Genomic DNA, 21,814 nt, shown 5'->3' with positions numbered 1-21,814 from the left:
TTACAGTACGTCTATCGTGCTTGTGTAGCACCTCTGCCGAGAATTCCAACACCGAGATACAGACGTTCAGTGTATCCGACATCTGAGCCGGGAGCACGTCCATCAGCTGCTGCATTGGCAAGAGTCTAGAATGTTGGGGTGTTCGCATAGAAGCCCTCAGTGTAGCGTGGTTAATTCACAGCGTGAAAGGCAAGACTACAGAGGACTTCAGTGAGCGCAGTCTGTTGCATCAAAGCGTTTGGGTACTGATCGGCGTGTCCAACGTATAATTTTACTGTACAAGTTCTGGCAGGTAATCAAATGTTTCGCCGTCGTTGGCTCTCAACTTTTGTTTGTGACGCAGCAAAAGGTATGTTTTCTGGATGCGTCGACGCGTCCAGAAAATGGGTTTTCCAGCGAGAGAAATGGGTGGTCATGAACCAACGAGATGCAGTGTAGGATTGTCATTGTTCAATTTGCCGCGTAACTCCAGAGTTCCACCTGTTTCGCCTCCATCTCGAATCTTCCATGACTCGCTCGACACGTACACGCAGCCCCTGGCTTCATGCTCCGGTCTTCGTGCGTCATGAGGCACGATGGGTACACGGTCAAGTCGTCGAGGTCTCCGGACGCGACCTTGTGGTTCAACCAGGAAAATGCACTCCCATCCGGTGCCGCGCGTCGAACGCCCACAAAATCGACCCGATCCTCGCCCTCCTGTTCGGACAAAGCGGACTTTCTGCGACACTGACGCTAGCAGCCGTCCGAGCGGGACAAGCAACGGTTCTCTCCCGCCTTCTCGGCGACCAACATTCACCGCGCTCGCTTCCGAGCCGCGACATCTCTAAGCTACTCGCGGGTCTTGTTGAGGATGGCTGCCTTCCCGACGGGGCTGCTCAGTGCGCGTGGGTCTCACCAGGCGACGGACAGCGCCACCTCTTCAGCCTGCAGCATGCCGTCGACTATGTGTTCGTGCACGAGAGCTCTGCCCAGCGTATCAGCAAGACGGTTCGCGAAAGTGTCGGGGAGTCGTTCTTCTCCCCGCCCATGTGCCCAGCGGTGTCCCCGCTGCCTCCTGCGCACGTCCCTGCGGCCGCAGCTCGGCGTAACCAAGCCCAACCCGAGTCTCTCTTCGACGACGGCAGCGACGTCGATGCCGCTGAGCCTGCCGGCTCGCTTCCTCGCACGCCATCAACCGGCGGGGACCACCAAAGGCTCGTTCTCGAGGAGCTAGCAGCTTTCCCCGACGTGCTGGAGAGGTATCTGGCGGCCCGCCGTGCACAATCATCCGAGAACGCTGGAATGGAATTCGAGGCGCAGCCACGACGCCGGGCCTCCAGCTCGGGTGATGATGACGATTTACATGAATTCGGGCCCAAGTCCAAGCGCCAGTGTTGCACCAGCGACGAAGTCACCGAGGACGACTCGCCCCACCACCAGTTCAAGCTACTATTCCGACCAACACCCTCGCAGCGACAGGTACACGCCTCACTCACGCCCCCCGTACTCCAGGTACGTCTGCGCATGAATTTGTAACAAGTTTGCTTGCCCACAACGCGGTGACGTTCGCTCCCCACCCGGCGACGCTGACCCGATTGTACGACTTCGCGTTTGGGATGCACGGTTTGTCAATATTGCACTTGAACCACCTCGAGTCCCTCGCTCGTGTGGGTTGGGTGCTGGCGTCTAAGGAGAAGGGCACCAAGATCAACATGCAAAACTTCTCCTCGTCTGTGGAGCTCCCCACGGTCGCGGCACCAGAGTCGCTCGCCCAGATCAAGGCAGCACTGGAAAGTATGAAGACCTATTGCGACGCATTCGGCTCGTTATCGACATGCCGCGTCGCCCAAGCGCTCCAGAAAGTCATTCAGGAGACAGCGGGTCTCGAGTTCTGGGAAGCAACCGACCTCAAGTACCTGGTCTACTGGATCGACACGGTCCTGGAAAGGTACCGCTCCGTCGTGGCGGACGACTCTCGTACCGGCCGGAATACGCGCTCGCAGTTTCACACTACAGTGACGCCGTCTGACCCCGAGCTCCAGCGATTTAACCAGCTCGTGACGGCGAAGAAGGTTCAGCTCCTGCTACACGACGCGGGGCGCGCGCTCCACGGGTCGCACGACCGGAGTGACAGCGGCTGGAATGGCAGGTCGAAGTACGGACACGTCTCGCGCGGGTCGCGAGGTGCAGGAGTTGGCTGGGATCAGCAGCACCGCCAGCAGCAGTTTGCCTCTGCGTCGACATCGAAGGTGCCGCCACATATCCGAGCTCTCATCCCACGTGTCAATGGGCGCACTATGTGCATGAAGTTTCTATCGGTGGCTGGGTGTCCAGGGGATGGAGCCAACCCTGATGAGTGCGTGTTTTTCAATTCACGGTGTCACGTCGTGCCGGCATCACCACTACCAGGCCCTCTTGCCGACTACATTGACACCGAGTTGAAGGGACTACGAAAAGGGGTACGTCGTGAGTGAAGGCGAGGATCGCCCACGAGATCACCGCATACACTATACACTCCTCGTTGGGCGGCCGTCCAAGCTGAGCTGCTTCGTGATTTGGTTCGACACTCACGCGTCACGAGGCGGCAGCTCGACAAGGTGCTCGCACAGTTTGGATTGACACGACCGTCCGACCGACGCCAATCCATGCAATATACTCTGTCTGAGCTTGTGCGCAAGAGCAACATGTCGCTACCTCACTTGGTTCGCCTCGTCCGCGGCGAAACTACCGCAGATTCTCGGCCGAACAAGGCTCTCAATCCCAGAACGTATCGTGCACTGCTGCAAGGCTACGAGCATCAATCCCTCATGATCCGCATCGCGCGCGAAGGCTTTCGCGCCAAGTGGATCAAACCACGTGGATCCTCGCGGCCTTTTCATCCTAATCACCGCTCGGCTACGGCCAACGCAGCGTCGGTTACAATGTCAATTTTGGAAGGTGAAGCATCCGGAACATACCTCTTGGTTGATGAAAACCTACTACCGCACTGGTCCGTGTAGGTGAGCCCCTTTGGGGCGGTGCCCAAGCTCGACGGTGCGATCCGCCTTATCCATGATTTGTCATTTCCCGTGGGTGATTCCGTCAATGATCACACCGTCCAGACCTCCCTCCCGATCACTCAGTACGAGTCCGTGGTCGCGCTTGCCCGGCGCATCGAGTTGCTCCACCTCCTCTACCCCAACATACGGATTCAGATGCTGAAGGGTAACGTGAAGGGGGCTTTTCGTCATCTGTGCCACCACGCCGACGATGTGGTCTGGATGGGAGGACGTGTTCCTGCGCTCAAGGCCGGCGTCATCGACCTATCGGCCCCATTTGGTTGGACGGGTTCTCCGGCAATCTATAATGTTGTCGGGCGCGCCATTTCGACCATTGTTGGCCGGGAATCTCCGGCGTCGATGGCGCCCGACGTCTCCGACGCGTCACCGTTCTTCGCATACGAGTGGGTGGACGACCACGTTTTGGTCGAGCCCGACCTCGGTGCGCGCTGTTCCATCGCAGAGGACACGCTCCGTTTGGCAATGCTGGCCGTCTTAGGACCACTCGCGATCAACGAGGCCAAGTTCTCGTCGTGGGGAACTCAGATGCGGGCCCTGGGCCTGGATTGGGACTGCACGGCTCGAACAGTGTGCATACCAGCAGACAAGATTGCCAAGGCCCTCACTCGCGTTGAGGCCGCGGCGACCTCCCAACGAATGTCTTCGGTCGAGCTGCGGAGACTACTTGGTAGCCTACGCCACGTAGCATCCTGCCTGCGCGCCGCTAAGCCATTCTACCAGCGCTTGCACACTATGGCCGCGTCGGTGCCCCGGTACGGTTCGGTTGCTGTTACGCCGTGGGCAATGACTGGTTCAAGACCATTCTCCTCCATGGACACCTTTCCGGCGTGCCCACATATTTATTTGGCTCTTTGCCACAGCCCGACGTGCATCTGTACATGGACGCCAGTGATGACGGGCTCTGTGTCCTAGATCCAGCCGAGAAGCGCTACATCACTATCACATTCGATGACGACGAGCGTGCACAGCCTCGCTTCGACATCAACGTCCGTGAACAGTTTGCCGTCGCACTCGCGTGCATGATATTTGGTCCATCATGGCACACCGCATTTGCGCCACAATGGCCGCACATACGATGCTGGAGCGACAACCAGACCACGGTCTCGAGGACCAACAAACTTTCCTCACGGCACGAATTTGCCCAGGAACTCAATCGCGCGGTCGGCCTTTCTCAGGCGCTTTGGTGCATGCGGGTATCGACCGCTCACCTCCCGGGCACGTGGAACGTCGCTGCCGACGCTGGCAGCAGACTTTCGTCCCCGCGTCATCGCCTCATGTTTACTAACGCTGTCGCCTTGTGGACGCAGGTTCCGGTGTCAAGTCAACTGCGGCGGATCTACGCGACATTCTCTTCAACTTACAGGCCGCGTCACTGGCCCCAGGCTCACGACGACTGTACGACCGCACATGGCAACAATGGTGCCGGTGGCGCTCACTGCACAACGAACCAGATCGGCTACCACGCGACCTGGGCGCGCAGTCCCTCCAACTTGCGCTGTTCGCCATCTCCTGCTCGCTTGGCGACGCCACATCGATCTCCAACTCGCCGGCCACCGTGTTGTCCAAGTGCAGCCACGTCTCGTGGCATCATCAGGTCCGGTTCGGATACTCGGTCGGGCTCACCGATAGCCACCGCCTTGCTCTGCTCGGGATGCGAAGGCTGTCGCGGCCTCCGACCCGCCGATCCCCCGTCACCGTCGCGTATCTCCGTGAGATTCACCGCAGCCTCAACTTCGCCCAGCCTACGGCCGCGTTCTGTGGGGGGCTGCGGTCTTGGGCTACTTTTTCCTCTTGAGACGATCGGAATACCTCGGGTCAAGCGGCAACAATGCATGGTTCATTATCCAGAGGCGCGACATTCAGCTCACGAGCGACAACGGACGCAGATCCAAGAATGTCAGAGCAGCCACGCACGTCACGATCAGGTTCAGCGGCAGCAAGACTGACCAAGTCGGCGAAGCAACCACCAGAACGCTGGCGAAGACGACGTCACCATGGCTATGTCCGGAGAGAGCGGCGCGTGCACTTATCCGCGAGAACAAGAATGCGGCGGACGTCACACCGCTGTGCTGGGTGAACGGAGCAGTGTTACTGGCGAAAGCGCTCGAGAAGATCATCACGAAGGTGGCCACGAGATGCGGCAAGGACAGCAGAAAGTTCGGTACCCACTCGCTCCGGTGTGGCGGTGCGACGGCACTTTTGCAAGCCGGCTGCGAGGACTCGATAATCAAGCTCCAGGGCCGGTGGAGCAGTGACTGTTATCAACGATACATTCACATGGAGGTCACCTCCAGAGAGAAGCTGGCCGACATGATGGCCACGGGGTCGTCAGGGCCGAAGAGTGTTCGCCAACCTCAGGCTGCGCCATTGGGGGGCTAGCCACAGCTCTCCGCGGTGGCCGTCGGCGATGATACACTCTTTCCGCTCTTACGAGCGTGGCCCCCAAACCTGACAAGATCACTACCGGCATGAGCTGCGATGGAAAAGTAATGTTAGAAGGTTGAATGTGAAGATCAGGGTGCGAAACATATAATTACTGAAAAGTGCATGGAATATTTTTAATGTAATGATTAATTCTGAGCCGATACATTGTTCCGTCAATTTTCTAGAATGGTATCCGATGTTTTTATGGGTGTATTCTTACACATGCATTCGATTTCATCGCTTTCTTGTGATGTAACATGGATTCAGCTAGTTAGTTTTGGTTTTAAAGACTGGTAAAGGGTTTTGTAGCCACATATTAGCATTTTTTTCTTCTATTATATCAGTTGTTTTACCTGTGCGAGGTATATCAAGAGGAGTACTTAGCCTTAAGGTATTCAGAAATTGGTTTTGATTCTAAGAAATAACTGAATTATTAATTAGAATTGGTCGCTGGATTAATCGAGCATTATAACTTTTCTACCCCGGACAGAGCGAGTTTGGTATCCATGTCTCTTACCATGTTGCAGCAGCCAAAGGGCGGCTTGATGTCTTGCAGCGGTTGGACGAGCAGCAACAGCTCAGTGAAAGTGGCAGACTTGCCATCCCGGTTGCTGAAAACGGACATGTCGAGGTTGTCCGTTGGATTATTGATCGAGTTACGCGAACAGGAAGTTACTCGCGAACAGGGCGTTAAAAAAAGATCGAAGCAGCAGTCTCCAACCGGTGCGATGGCTGATGCAGCTCAGAACGAACCGCTCGACGTTGTAAAATGGTTACACTTCCACCGACAAAGTTTGCAATCAAAAACGAAATGCTGAGTCGATTCTTGCTTCATTGTATGTAATGCAAACAAGGAGGAAAAAACGTGCCGTTGCTATTTATGGGATGAAGTACACTGTGTGGACGTGCGAGAGACGGAACAGAGGAAGGTGAAGCGAGCGGACTTCACGCGCGTGACGTAAAGCCTAGTGACGAAAGCGAGATTGAGTAGCGGACTGCTGCGAGGTCGACTTGTCCGACTGGGAAGCAGTAGTGGAATTGAGAGTGTGCGAATGAGGCTTGGTAGTCGAGTGAGTAGTTGGAAGGAAATCCGAAAGTGAGCTCGATTTAGGTTAGTGTGTTTGCCAGCTAGCAGTCCCTACTGTATGCAATGTTCCCTAGTAGGTGAGGCTTGTAGATGTGGTCCAAACGATCTCGGCTGCGGTCCAAACGAAGTTGCCAGTCGTAAGACTGATCCGCCTAGTCACGGCTGCGGCTCAAAACGGTTGATTCAACACATGCAAATCATAAGCACCCAAATTGAAGTTGTCGTCCAATCACATTCCAGTATCAGAGATAGTCCAGCCAATCAGGTAGCGATATCTTCCCATCTTCAACCACAGACCCCGGTGGCACGTGCCAGCACGCGCAGGCCGTCTGCCTCACGGTAGGGATCCAGTCGATCAGACAGCGAAGTGCAACCTCAACACCCCCACTCAATTCGATGTCTTGAGCTTGGGTCCAACGTTGCTACACATCATCAAGTAGCGAAGCGTCTTCGACGGTAGACCCTTCGTCATGAAGTCAGCGAGCTGGTTCTTGGTCTCGACATACTTCAGCTCGACTTCGTTGCTCACCACCTTCTCGCGAATGAAATGGTAGCGTATGTCGATGTGCTTCGTGCGAGCTTGGTATCCAACATTCTTCGCCAATGCCATCGCGCCTTGGTCGTCTTCGTAGATCACCGTAGCCCCCACTTGTTCAGTGCCAATGTCCTTCAATAGACGGCGCATCCAGACGCACTCCTTCACGCATTCGCTCAGCGCCATATACTCGGCCTCTGTAGAACTTAACGCGATAGTCTTCTGATACGTCGAACGCCACACCACAGGAGCACCGCACATCATTAACATCGTCCCGCTTACGGAACGACGGTCGTCGCGGCTGCCGGCCCAGTCCGCATCCGAGTAGGTGACGAGCTCGGTTCCACATAACCCATCGTACGTGATGCCCACGTCCTTGGTCTTCAGTAGGTAGCGCACTACCTTGATTCCGGCGTCCCAGTGCTTCTGGCCAGGGTTCTCCAGGAAACGACTCAACTTGGCAACCACGACCGAAATGTCAGGTCGTGTTCCACATGCCAGGTACATCAGGCTGCCCACCAGCGATCGGTAGGGCTTCGACTTCATCTTGGTCTTCTCTTCTTCCGCCTGCGGTTCGTCGGCCTTGGTCAGATGAACTCCAGCTTCCATAGGCGATGTGCACGGCTTCGCGTTCTCTTGCCCAAACTTCTTGATGATCGACTCGGTGTACGCTTGTTGAGAGATCCTCAGTGTCGTGCGATCCATGTTGTAGACGATCTCAATTCCAAGAATGAAACGTGCGCGCCCGAGGTCCTTGATTCGAAACTTCTCCGCGATTCCAGCCTTCACCGATGTAATCACCGCATTGTCCCGCGATGCGATCAGTATGTCGTCCACGTAGAGACACACAATGCAGTGGTCGTCTCTATCCCCTCTTGTGTACACACGGGTCGGCGTCAGCAGGCTTGAATCCCATCACCTTGAGGTGCGCGTCAATCGTTTCGTTCCATATTCGTGACGCCTGCTTGAGTCCGTACAAACTTTGCAGCAACATGCAAACGACGTCCTCTTCACCATCTTCTTCGGCAAGTGTCAAGAGATCTCGGAGTCCCTCTGGCAAGTCCATGTAGATCTCTTCTTCCAGCTTGCCGTACAGGAACGCGGTGTCGACGTCGCATTGCTCGATGTCGTATCCATCTGCGACACACTTCGCCAGTTTGGCGCGAATCGAGTTGAGATAAGCCACCGGGGCGTACGTCTCTTCGTAGTCCACGCCGTGACGTTGCGAGTAACCCTTGGCTACGAGACGGGCCTTGTGACGAATGACTTGTCCCTTCTCGTTGCGTTTCAATGCGAATACCCAACGACAGCCGATCGGTCGTTGGTGAGCTGGTCTCGGCACCAGCATCCATGTCTTGTTTGCTACGAGCGACTTCAACTCGCTCTGCATAGCCCTCTTCCATTCCACTTGGTCCGCACTCGCCATAGCTTCTTCATATGACGTCGGGACCTCTTCCGTTGCAGCCATTGCTTGGCCACCTTCAATTGCATATTGGTCCTCGTTAATCTGAACTCTGCCTTGAATCATCTTCTGGCGCTTCGTGCCAGTAGTCGAGGGTGCCACGACTTGCTTCTTGCGAGCGCCTGCCTCTTCAGGATCCGTTGTCTCGTCAATGTGGCGAGCACGCGATCGGGTAATCATATGATGTGTCGATCCGTATGGCACGATCGCATCGTTTACGCCCATGTCACGTTGAAGTGGGATAACGTCCCCAACTTCAGAATCCATTGGCACGACTTGTCCTGACTCGTCCGGTTGATACCCACCATGGCTGGGCTGCTCCTCCTTGACTTCATCGTCATCCAGCTCCATTTTCTCCACCATGTCATCCAGACTTGTTGTTTCCACGAACTTCACGGTGCGCACGATTTGCACCTTTCCCGTCGCCACGTTGAGTACTCGGTATCCCTTGACACCATCCTCGTAGCCAACGAATTGACACTTGAAGGCCTTAGCATCCAACTTGCGGCGCTTCTCGTCGGGAATGTGCGCGTAGCCAAATGAACCAAATACTTTCATGTTCTTGAGCTGCGGCTTGGTTCCATGCACAATTTCGTAGGGCGTCTTGACGTTCACCGAGTTGGGGAGCCGGTTGATGATCCACGCAGCCGTGTTTACGGCTTCGGCCCACCACTTTTTCTCAATGGCTTCGTGGTAGAGCATACAGCGCGCCATCTCCACCAAACTTCGGTTCATGCGCCCAGCCAGTCCATTTTGCTGAGGCGTGTATGGCACCGTCTTTTCATGCTTGATGCCACTGCGGTCGAGGTAGGCCTTGAACTGCTTGCCCGTGTACTCGCCACCATTGTCAGAACGTAGGCGCTTGATCGCCTTGCCTGTTGCGTTCTCCATTGCCGCCTTGAAGATCTTGAACTTCGACAGCACTTCCGATTTGGCCTTCATGAAGTAGATGGTCACGTGACGTGAGTAGTCATCAATGAAGGTTACCACATACGTGCAGCCACCGCGTGTCTTGGTCTGCATCGGACCCATCACGTCCGTGTGGACCAGATCCAGTACGCCTGCACTCTTGACGAGCTTCTCCGGGTGGCGCGGATAGTCGTCCGCTCTCATCTTGCCCATGCAGCAGCCTGCGCAGACGGTACCACTTGTGACACCATCCGAAACGCAAGGCACTCCGTCTGCCATGGTCAACAGCTGTTCGTAACGTTTGAACGGGATGTGGCCGAGACGGGCGTGCACAACGGCTCATGGCTCCTTACGAGATGCCGTCGCCGCACGACACACCTCACCCCCCACTGTCTTCAACTTGTAGACGTTTCCAAAACGCTTGGCCTCCATGACGGTAGCATCGCCATAGCGAAAGACACACTTGTCCTTGCTGAACTGCGCGACGACGTCCTTCTCGGCCAGCTTCGCAACCGAGATGAGGCTTCCATCAACTTCAGGGATGTATAGCACATCCGACAGCGTGACAGACGTTCCGTCCATCAGCTTCATTCCGACGGTGCCCTTTGCAACTGCGTCGATCTTCGTGCCATCCGCGATCGTGATGCGGACTGGCGTCTTCAGCTCCTTCATGGACACGAACTTGTCCCGGACGCTGGTCATGTGCGAGCTGGCACCGGAGTCCACGAGCCACTCCGACTTGTCCATCGCACCCGTTGCCGTAAACGCGAAGTCGGACGCAGCTTGTGCGACTTGCCCACGTTCGTTGTCGACCTTCTTCTTGCGGCACTCGAATTCCTTGTGGCCAGTCTTCTTGCAGTAGAAGCACTTGCCGTTGAACCGATGCTTGAAATTCTCCTTCTTCTTCGTAGCAAACGCCTTCTCTTGAGCCGATGACGATTCATCCGAGGCTTCAACACCAGCTAGCGCTTGGATTGCGTACGAGAGCGTCATGTTCGGCGTGTTCTCGAGCACGGTACTGATCATCCGGTACTCATCGGTCAAACTGCCGAGCAGCAGCACGAGTTGGCGGGTCTCGTCGAGAGGCTCACCAATCGTCTCCATTTGGAGCACGATTTCCTTGAATCGGTCCACGTGCGTCGTGAACCGCGTACCGGGCTCCATCTTGAAGTTATGCAGCTTCTTGGTGACGAGGAGTCGGTTCTTGAGCGTGCTCCGGTTGAACTGCGCCTGGAGCATGGTCCATGCATCCATCGCAGTCATCGCACCACGGATGTAGACTTGGAATGTGAGGCTGACGTCGCCAGCGATCACTCCAAGGGCTTTCAGATCGTCGGTCTTCCATGCATCCGTGGTGCGGTTGCTCACCGGGTCGAACTCTGCCTTGATGATGTGGGGCAGCAGTCCCTTGCGCGAGAGCTTCATCCGCATGTTGAACTCCCAGTGGAAGTAGTTATCGTCCACGAGCTTGACGGTGTCCGCGTAGCTTGGGCTCATAACCAATTGAGAGTGTGCGAATGAGGCTTGGTAGTCGAGTGAGTAGTTGGAAGGAAATCCGAAAGTGAGCTCGATTTAGGTTAGTGTGTTTGCCAGCTAGCAGTCCCTACTGTATGCAATGTTCCCTAGTAGGTGAGGCTTGTAGATGTGGTCCAAACGATCTCGGCTGCGGTCCAAACGAAGTTGCCAGTCGTAAGACTGATCCGCCTAGTCACGGCTGCGGCTCAAAACGGTTGATTCAACACATGCAAATCATAAGCACCCAAATTGAAGTTGTCGTCCAATCACATTCCAGTATCAGAGATAGTCCAGCCAATCAGGTAGCGATATCTTCCCATCTTCAACCACAGACCCCGGTGGCACGTGCCAGCACGCGCAGGCCGTCTGCCTCGCGGTAGGGATCCAGTCGATCAGACAGCGAAGTGCAACCTCAACAAGTGGTGCCCGGCTTGGTGGCGGGGCCTTGGGTGGTGGAGGTGGCAGCCGTTGTGGTCGCGACCTCGCGGACAGGGGTCTCAGTGGCCGGGGTTGCAGGAGTCGAGCCCTGGTCGTTCGGGCGTGGTGTCTCACTCGATGCTCCACCCTGTGTGACAGTATTGCGGTCGCCACGGACTGACCCTGGGTTGTGAGCAGCCACGATCCCAGTGCGCTGGTTCGAGTTATCATCGCCGTTGTTCCGCGTGGCGGTGGCGTCGGTCGAAGTCTTGCCGCCCCGAGCATGATTGCATTCACCACGCTGGCCCCGCTGGGCTTGGCCGCCCTGGTCCGAGCTGTCTCCGGAGCATGGAGTTGGTGCAGCGTCACCTCCTTGGTTGCCCGTCCTGGTCAGGCTGCCTTGCACCCGCGTCTGGTCGCCCGCTTGCTTCCGCGCCTGGCCTTGGGGACCTTGGTTCGAGCTGTCGTCGGGGCGTGGGGTAGCAGCAGCAGCAGCGTCTCGTTGGTTACCAGCTTGGCCTTCCTGAGTCCACGTTTGGCCCTGGTTTCCGGTGCCCGTCGAGGTGTGGCCGGTCTGGGTAGACTGCTGGTGCGTTGCAGTGTCGGTCGGCAAGATTGACTCATGCGTGTTCGACTGCTGCGTTGTGGTGGCGCCGGTTGTGGAGATCGAGAGTCCGCCGCCAGCGCCAAGCTGACGAACAGCTTGGGGGGTCGAGGCATCCACAAAGGAGCCGACAGCCAGCGACACGACAGCCAGGTACGCAGCCAACTTGGTGAGGTGCATGGTCGATGAAGTGTCTACTCGTGTGCGGGGAAGAAAGTAGCGTAGCCGCTGGAGGGTGGAGAACGGTGCTTGTCGAAAGCAAAGTAAATTGAAAAGTGAGTCACTAGGCTCGAACGGCGCGACCGACAGAGCACACATTCAATCTTCCGGGTTTGTATTCGACCCGGAAGTTATACTCCGCAAATAATGAGAGCCATCTCGCCATTCTTTGTGAAATGTGTGGCGACTTCACTGCGGTGCGCAGTGAAGCATAGTCGGTGTAGACCACAAACGGTCTACTTCCAAGCAAGTACACTCGGAACTTTGCGAGTGCATACTTCATGGCAAGGAGTTCCTTGTCATGCACCGGATAGTTGCGCTCAGCTGCTTTCAGCTGACACGATTGGTAGTAGACGACACGGTCACGGCCCTCGTGATCGTGCTGCATCAACGCACTTCCGATCGCGAAGTCGGATGCGTCGCACACTACGTGAAATGGGCGATCTTGGTCAGCCACTGCCAAGATCGGCGCCTCAGTCAAGCCCCGCTTGACTGCATCGAATGCCTTTTGGCAATCGGGTTTCCAATTCCACACAGCTTCCTTCTTAAGAAGCTGTGACAGCGGGCGGATCTTGCCCGCGTAATCCTCCACGTACTTGCACAAGTACGTGGCCAAGCCAAGGAACTGCCTCAGTTCCTTGATACTTGTAGGCGTTGGCCATTCATTAATCACTCTGGCCTTTTCCGGGTCAGGGTGAACACCATTTTTCCCTACGAGACACCTGAGGACGGGTATCTCGCTCGCCCCGAAGATACACTTCTTCAGGTTCGCGTAGAGCTTGTGCTTTCGCATAAGCTCAAGTAGCTTCCGGTGATGCACCCTGTGCGTCGGTCTTCCCATCCACAGCCCGGCTGTGGATGAACACATCATCGAAGTAGCTCGGTGCGAAGTCACGCACCGAGCCCAACAATTGCGTCACGTACCTGTTGAAGGTCGCAGGGGCGTTCTTAAGCCCCTGCGGCATTACTAGCTGTAACGGGGTTACACGTACAAGTGGCCGCAAGCCACTTGTGAATTTAACAGATAGGTTATCTGTTAAACGTTTTGGATACTTCCTCACATTGGTGTAAGACACACCGATGGATACATTGAAGTGGACCACCACAGTGAGTGGTCCACACATACCCAAAGATCCTATTGGTAGAAAGCAGCATCTTTCTACCAATCAGAGATATGCATATTAGCGGGGCTCTGACAGCCAGCCGCTGTCAACCCTTTCATAGATGATAAACAGTTTTTAGTAGATTTTAGAGGAAGATCAATTTACAAGCAATACAGTTCTCATTTTACCTTAAACTAGCTACGTGGAGTCTTGTCTAAGTTAACTTAATTTGTGTATTCAAATATAATTAACCTAAGTAATTACTAAGTACTTACGCTTCCTCATACACGTAGCGCGACGTGTAAGCTAAAGTAGTGAGTCAAGTTAGACCCACTACACCTGGTAGCACTTAGTAGTCCGTCCAACGACCGACTACGTGACGTTCGTACGCGGTGTACGAACGCGGAGCCGAGAACCACATGAGCACGGAGGTGCCCATGGAGAGCTCCAATACGCCTGCAACGCATGTTGCACGCGCTGACTGCCCCCACCTGTCTGACCCAGAGTGGGAGGCCCTCCAACGACTGTCAACAGTCATTGGAGAAGCGGCGATAGCTACAATGCTGCGTACGCTATCGCCGACGGAGCAACATGGTGTTGCTCTGGGATTCATCATGAAGGAGCAGCGTGACGCTGCTTCCTCAGTGACGGCGTCGTCAGGGACGACACCGCGTGCTCAACCATTAAAATTGAGCGTAAGCAATTACGTGGGAAGAGAGGGCGAGCCTCTCCTCCGATGGCTTGTCGAGCTCGACACAGCCATAGCGGCTCGACGCATCGTCGACCCGCTGTCGAAGGTCGCGTTCGCCATGTCCTGCCTTGGCGGACGCGCAAGGAGTTGGGCGTATGGACGCCGACTCTCCGATCCTACGTGCTTCAGCACGTACGAAGTGTTCAAAGAGGAGCTCAAACAAGCGTTTGAGCCCCCGCAAAACGAGTTCCGGTCGAGGGCGGAGTTCCTCGACCTTCAACAGGGTAAGCATGACGTCCATGCTTACGCGCGTCGCGCACGATATTTAGTATCAAATATCGTGACTAACCCGATTGACGAGGCGACCAAGGTCGTCACGTTCATGAAGGGGCTTAGAGATAGGCCTGTGAAGACCTATCTCTTCCGAGAGTACCCGAGTACTCTCGAAGCTGCGATTACTCTTGCCATGCAAGAAGCGTTTAGCCTGCGGCAGGCTAAACTACATGTGAACGTGCCGAGGCCGCAACCGCGCCCGGTAGCGAGGCCGGGAGGTCCAGAACCAATGGACCTCTCGAATGTAACAACTGCTGGTTACCAGCAGCAGGGAGGTAACGTGCGATGCTTCCGTTGCGGAAGGATCGGTCACTTTGCACGGGAGTGCGCAGCTCCCATGCCCCCTGGAGGTGGCCGTCGTGGCGATGCTAGGCATCGCCGCGGACCAACAAAAAACGCGAACATCCAGTAGGCGCGGGGCGCCCTACTGGTAATGCAGTCGCGCGTGCCGACAGCGGGCACGCGACACTGAGGACTGCAGCCCCCAGTGAGACCAGCTCTCACTGCAAGAAACAAGATGACAGGCCGAACCTAGTCATCTTGAAGGTTTACTCGAAGAGAGCGAGTGACTCTCTTCGAGCTTTGGTAGATTCAGGCGCGTCGAACAACTTTGTTCGACTACGAAGCCTGTCGAGACTTGACTTCGAGGAGGTAGATACACCTCGAAGTCTTCTGGAGGTACGACTGGCAACAGGTGCCATGGTAAAGACCGAGAAGCGCGTCGTGAACGTGCGCTTCTCGTACAAACAACGAGTGTTTGTAGAACACTTTATCGTCCTGGACCTGGACGATAAGTTCGACGTAGTAATGGGCATGCCGTGGCTTGCACGGCATGATCCGGTAATAGACTGGAAAAAGCGCACGCTCGTGCGCTTCGGACGCGACAGCGGAACAGAGAGCGATGGCCCTGTTACCGCTGCGCACGCACCAGCAGGTGCGCGCGGTTCACCAGTCGAGACAGCGCTTTATGCCACTGTCCCGGAGTGCCCAAGGAGTGCGCGAGGGCGCGCACAAGTGAAACCCGCGTCGGCAATGCTGCCGACGTCGGAAGAAAAAGATGTGTTGGTTCCGGGAACCAACACCCACATTCAAGCGTGTAAGGGACAGTCCCTGACCCGAAGCGGTCAGGTCGACAACGACGCGTCGGCTCCGGGAGCCGACGCACCCTCGGTCATGAGGGGCTCCGCCAATGAATGGCGTCGAGGTGACGAAGGCGTGTCAACTCCGGGAGTTGACGCTGCAAACAGTGCGGGCGGTTGCAAACGTACCGCACTGACGCAATTTGCATGCTGTCGTGCAGCCGGGCTGCACGACGAAGCGCCATGCGATCAAGCCGGGCTTGATACCGCGCGCCCGCGGACAGGGTCTGCCGGCGAAGGGACACATTACCGTGCAGCCGGGCTGCACGAAGGAACATGCGGTCAAGCCGGGCTTGATACCGCACGCCCGCGGACAGGGTCCGCCGGCGAACAACTGTCCACGGCCGGGCCTGGACCAGAAGAACAACCGTGCGGAGCCGGGTTCCGCACAACAAGAAGACGGCGCATGCGAAGAACGCTGCGCAAGTCTTGGTCCGGGACCGAGACGCAACGAGAACAGTCTGCTGGGCAAACTGAGGCGGCGACGCCGGATGTCGAGACGCTAAGGGTCTTGACGCGCACCGACACTGGATTCCAGTGTCGTGAAATGGAACTCGCGAATCCCCCGACGACGGCGTCGGAGTTGACTTCACTCGCTAATCCTCCGACGACGACGTCGGAGTTGACTTCGCGTCCAGCTCATGGCTGGAAGCGCTTCACGCGCGACTTGCACGATGGACGCATCGAGCAAGTCTGCGTTCTTTCGGACAGCGAAAGAACGGCGAGCGAGAGCGAAGAGCTAAGGCAGCTCTTCATGGGAAATACCACTGAGAGTGAAGACACTCTCAGTGCGAAGACGAAGCGAGAGCGCTTCGAGGAACAAGGTTGGGACTCGCTGAAGTCGAGTCCCTATTACGAATTGTTGAGGGAGTACAAAGACGTACTCCCGGAAGACATTCCTGCGGAGCTTCCGCAGGATAAGGGCATTCAGCACGAGATTGATCTCGTGCCGGGCACGAAGTACTGTGTCACGCGGCAGTGGCCACTGCCGCGAGAGCAAGTGAAAGCGATCGACGACTTCTTTGAAAGTCGTCGTAAAGCAGGACAAGTGCGGGAATCAAAGTCCCCGCACAGTGCTCCGACGTTCTGTGTCAAGAAGCCACAGGGCGGATGGCGCATCGTTCATGCCTACAACAAGCTGAACGATGCGACGGTACCGGCGCAGACGCCGATACCGCGAAAAGATGTTATCATCGATTCGATGGCAGGGAGCACCGTTTACAGTGCTCTCGACTTGCGAGATGGATTTTATCAGATCCTAATGCGTGAGAGCGATACCCCTCTCACGGCAGTGTGCACGCCAAGCGGCATGCTCTGGGAATGGCTAGGGATGCTACAGGGGCTTAAGAATGCCCCTGCGACCTTCAACAGGTGCGTGACGCACTTGTTGCGCTCGGTGCGTGACTTCGCACCGAGCTACTTCGACGATGTGTTCATCCACAGCCGGGCCGTGGACGAAAAGACCGACATTGAGATGCACAGGGTGCATCTCCGGAAGCTACTTGAGCTTATGCGAAAGCATAAGCTCTACGCGAACCTGAAGAAGTGCATCTTCGGGGCGAGCGAGATACCCGTCCTCGGGTGTCTCGTAGGGAAGAATGGTGTTTGCCCTGACCCGGAAAAGGTCAGTGTGATAAATGAATGGCCAACGCCTTCAAGTGTCAAGGAACTGAGGCAGTTCCTTGGCTTGGCCACGTACTTGTGCAAGTACGTGGAAGGTTACGCGGGCAAGATCCGCCCGCTGTCACAGCTTCTTAAGAAGGAAGCTGTGTGGAACTGGACAACCGATTGCCAAAAGGCATTTGATGCAGTCAAGCGGGGCTTGACTGAGGCACCGATCTTAGCAGTGGCTGACCAAGATCGTCCATTTCACGTCGTATGTGACGCATCGGATGCGCGTTAATGCAGCACGATCACGAGGGCCGTGATCGTGTCGTCTACTACCAATCGCGTCAGCTGAAGCCAGCTGAGCGCAACTATCCGGTGCATGACAAGGAACTCCTTGCCATGAAGTATGCACTCGCAAAGTTCCGAGTGTACTTGCTTGGGAGTAGACCATTTGTGGTCTACACCGACCATGCTTCACTGCGCACCGCAGTGAAGTCGCCACACATTTCACAAAGAATGGCGAGATGGCTCTCATTCTTTGCGGAGTATAACTTCCGGGTCGAATACAAACCCGGAAGATTGAACGTGGTGGCCGACGCGCTATCACGTCGGCCGGACTATGCAGAAGCTGTTGACGTCAATGCCATTGACGCCATGCGATCGAGCAAACCCACATCATCTCTGTTGGATGACGTGAAGGCCGCGTACGCGCACGACGCGGACGCGAAGCTCTTGCTGGCCTATGGCACAGCGCCTTCTGACAAGTCCCGCCAGAAGCTGCCCAAGCACCTTCGAGCGCGTGCACACCGCTTTCGTGTGCACGACGGACTGCTACTCTACAACGCAGTCGACGACAACGCGGATCGCGTTGTCGTGCTTAAATGACCATGACCTGCGACTCAGGATCATGTACGAGTATCATGATGCCCCGACTGCGGGACATCTCGGACGTGAGAAGACTTACGTCCTTCTCACGCGCGACTTCTACTGGCACCACCAGTATAAGTGGGTGCGCAAGTACATCCGTACTTGCGAGGTATGTCAACGCGTGAAGCCTGCGCCATTCGCGCAGGCTCCACTGCAATCACTACCGACTCCGTCGGAGTGTTGGAAGTCCATGTCTTTGGACTTCATCTTTGGTCTTCCCCCGGATAGCGGAGGGAACACCGGTGTTGTGGTCTTTGTAGACCGTTTCAGCAAGATGGTACATCTTGCTGCGGTGCCAGCAGAGGTGACCGCGAAGCAGACGGCCCGTCTGCTCGTCGACATGGTGTTCAAACACCATGGCATGCCGTCCGACATCGTGTCGGACAGAGACCCGCGCTTCACAGCGCACCTGTGGCAAGAAGTGTTCACACTGCTTGGGAGCCAGCTTTCCATGTCGACTGCGGATCATCCGCAGACGGACGATCAAACCGAGCGCGTGAATCGCGTGCTCGTCGATATGTTGAAGAGCTACGCTCACTCGTTCCAATACTGGAGCGAGTGCTTATCGATGGCAGAGTTTGCCATCAATAACTCAGTGCATGCCTCGACCGGGCATACACCGTTCTACGTGAATGCCATGCGGCATCCACATCTACCGAGTCTACTCGGAGTGATGGCTCCCACTTTAAGTGGGGGAGGATCTACGACTGCAATACAGCAGCCGCAGAAAACCGCTGACACTTGCACAGTGTCAGCTGCAACAATGGACAAACCACATGAGTCTGCGCAGGGCGCAGACTCCCCTAACAACATGGCTTAACGACCACGGGTCTGCGCAGGGCGCAGACACCGCAAGAACCACGCAGAGGCCGGGCCTCTAGCGGAGAGCGAGCTGAATGACTTCAGCTCGGATGCAATCAGTTTCATCACCAAAAGACAAGCCGTGATTCGGTTTGTCCAAGACACTATAGCAGTTTCTGTTGATCAACAGAAGCTGAACGCAGACAATGCGGGCAGAGGCAACACAAATGAATTCAAAGTTGGTTCATTAGTTTTGTTAGCTACACAAAACCTGCCTAGACATGCAGTTTCGGATTTCGGAGCAAGCAAGCTTGCTCCGCGCTTCATCGGGCCGTTCACTGTGTTGGCACGGCACGGCAACGCATACACGCTAGACATACCGTCTAGCATGCGCCTCCATCCGACCTTTTACGTCGGACGGCTGAAGCCATACCGGCAGCACGAGCCATCTAGCTCGGCTGACCCGAAGCCTCGGCAGGAGCCGAGGCAGAGGCGGAGGACTTGGCCTCGGCGACGAGCAACCTCTCCTCCAGCGCGCGGACGCGCTGGAGCAACCCCTTCATCTGGGTCCCCAGCTCGACCTGGATATTCGAGGCGGTCTGCGATACCGCCGCGACTTGGGCCTTCTGGTTCGCCAGCTCCTGCTTCAGGGCGGCGAACTCAGCGCCCTGTAGACGCTCCACGACGGTCACCCGGTCGTGGAGAGGCGCATACTGATCAGCCCGGGGCTGATCATACCCGGGGCGTGTTCCCACCCCCGCCACCGCCGATCCGTGACGCCCGCGGCTCAACCCGCTGGATTGTTGAGCGGATTGTTGACCATAGTATCCCGAAAACGAACCCTCAAGGGGCTCGTTTTCGTATTCGTTGGAGAGGATTTCCTCCCCATCGAGATACATGGGAGCCGCGGAACGTCTTGCTGGAGGACGTTCCGGAAATGGTGAGGGCGTACGAAGAGCAGTACGCGCTGGCGCAGCGGAAGTAGTGCGCGCGCTGCGATCATCGCTAGCGCCCGAACCCTCACGTGCTAAGAACTTAGCACGGAGCCCTTTGAGACTCTCGGGCACACGGAACGACGTGTACCCGTTCAGGTCGCGGTCGCTCAAGCGGACCCCGCCTGGAAAGCACTTTGTGCACTGAAAGCCCTCGGGCACAGCGCACGGCACATCTGCCTCCTCAGCAGCAACATGAAGTTGCTCCAGCTTCCCACGCTTCGAGTACGTCTCGAAGCGATCACGCGCTTGCTTAATCCGATCACGGTAAGCACTCGGCCTCTTGTTGAAGTTCTCAACAAAGGCGTTCCAGCTTTGACAAAGTGCCTGCCATTCGGGCACTTTGCTGCGAGAAGAGGTCTTCTTGCTTTGAAACCATCGGAGCTCATGAAAGAGTCCGATGTAGTAATCGCGCCTTTGATGCGTTTCCGCATCAAAGTGCAGCTCGGCAGCCACAGCGTCATCTATGATGGCGCTGCATACGTACAGCGGCACCTCATTCGGAGGTACCGAGTTCCCAAATCGGTCCGCGATCTCGGACGCGGACGGTATCCATGGATCGCGCGCTGCAGGTACAGCGCGCGGAGAGCCTTGAGCTTTAACATCACGCGCTGCAGCAGCAGCGCGCGGAGTACTGAGAGCCCCGGCGGAAGCGAGTGGGGTATCGCTCTCAGTACGCGAACGCTTCGAACTCGAAGCGTCCGATTCGTCCCCTTCACGCGGGCGAACGTTCTTGGCGTGAGGGTCGAGCGATTCGCTCGACACTGAGTCTTTACGCTTTGAGGGCGAGTCCTCCTCGCCCTCCATGTCTTCATCGTCGTCGTCGAAGTCGACGACGTCACCGTACTTCGCCTTCTGGCGTTCGAAGTAGTCGTCGATGGAGAGATGACTCCCCATCGACTTTGCGGTCTTGTTCTGAGGCGCGCTCATCGTTGAATGAGCGCGGGTTTCTTCTCCAAACGCGGAGAATTGACGAATGGTCAATTCCAAAAGATTGACGTGCGGGGCCCCGCGCGTCTAACCTTAAGGGGGGATGGTGTAACGGGGTTACACGCACAAGTGGCTGCAAGCCACTTGTGAATTTAACAGATAGATTATCTGTTAAACGTTTTGGATACTTCCTCACATTGGTGTAAGACACACCGATGGATACATTGAAGTGGACCACCACAGTGAGTGGTCCACACATACCCAAAGATCCTATTGGTAGAAAGCAGCATCTTTCTACCAATCAGAGACATGCATATTAGCGGGGCTCTGACAGCCAGCCGCTGTCAACCCCTTTCATAGATGATAAACAGTTTTAGCAGATTTAGGAGGAAGATCCATTTACAAACAATACAGTTCTCATTTTACCTTAAACTAACTACTGGGAGTCTTGTCTAAGTTAACTTATATTTGTGTACTCAAATATAATTAACCTAAGTAATTACTAAGTACTTACGCTTCCCCATACACGTTGCGCAACGTGTAAGCTAAAGTAGTGAGTCAAGTTAGACCCACTACACTAGCCACTCCCAGAGCATGCCACTTGGCATGCTCACTGCCGTGAGAGGGATGTCGCTCTCACGCATTAGGATCTGATAGAATCCATCTCGTAAGTCGAGAGCACTGTAAACGGTGCTCCCGGCCATCGATCGATGATGACATCTTTTCGCGGTATCGGCGTCTGTGCCGGTACCGTCGCATCGTTCAGCTTGTTATACGCATGAACGATGCGCCATCCGCCCTGTGGCCTTTTGACACAGAACGTCGGAGCACTGTGCGGGGACTTTGATTCCCGCACTTGTCCAGCTTTGCGACAACTTTCAAAGAAGTCGTCGATCGCCTCCACTTGATTACGCGGCAGTGGCCACTGCCGCGTAACACAATACTTCGTACCCGGCACGAGATCAATCTCGTGTTGAATGCCCTTATCCTGCGGAAGCTCCGCAGGAATGTCTTCCGGGAGTACGTCTTTGTACTCCCTCAACAATTCGTAATAGGGACTCGACTTCAGCGAGTCCCAAC

At 55.9% G+C, this 21,814-nt stretch overlaps 2 protein-coding genes across 2 annotated transcripts; one reads left to right on the top strand and one right to left on the bottom strand.

The window, feature by feature from the left end:
- Positions 1-1,026: 1,026 nt before the first annotated feature.
- On the top strand, positions 1,027-5,417 carry IUM83_03735 (uncharacterized protein; the record flags this gene model as incomplete). The annotated part of the gene is made up of 4 exons (XM_067927763.1): positions 1,027-1,458; positions 1,671-2,228; positions 2,979-3,790; positions 4,925-5,417. The coding sequence occupies 4 exons, from the start codon at positions 1,027-1,029 to the stop codon at positions 5,415-5,417; spliced, it is 2,295 nt and encodes a 764-aa protein (XP_067795258.1).
- A 5,965-nt stretch (positions 5,418-11,382) lies between these two features.
- On the bottom strand, positions 11,383-12,171 carry IUM83_03734 (uncharacterized protein; the record flags this gene model as incomplete). Its single annotated transcript, XM_067927762.1, has 1 exon — positions 11,383-12,171. One exon carries the CDS (start codon positions 12,169-12,171, stop codon positions 11,383-11,385), a length of 789 nt encoding a protein of 262 aa, XP_067795444.1.
- Positions 12,172-21,814: the final 9,643 nt, after the last annotated feature.

The sequence above is a fragment of the Phytophthora cinnamomi genome (genome assembly GCF_018691715.1).
Source record: "Phytophthora cinnamomi strain GKB4 chromosome Unknown Contig21, whole genome shotgun sequence".
Classification (NCBI taxonomy): Eukaryota; Oomycota; class Peronosporomycetes; order Peronosporales; family Peronosporaceae; genus Phytophthora; species Phytophthora cinnamomi.
This window is presented reverse-complemented; position numbering and strand designations above follow the sequence as displayed.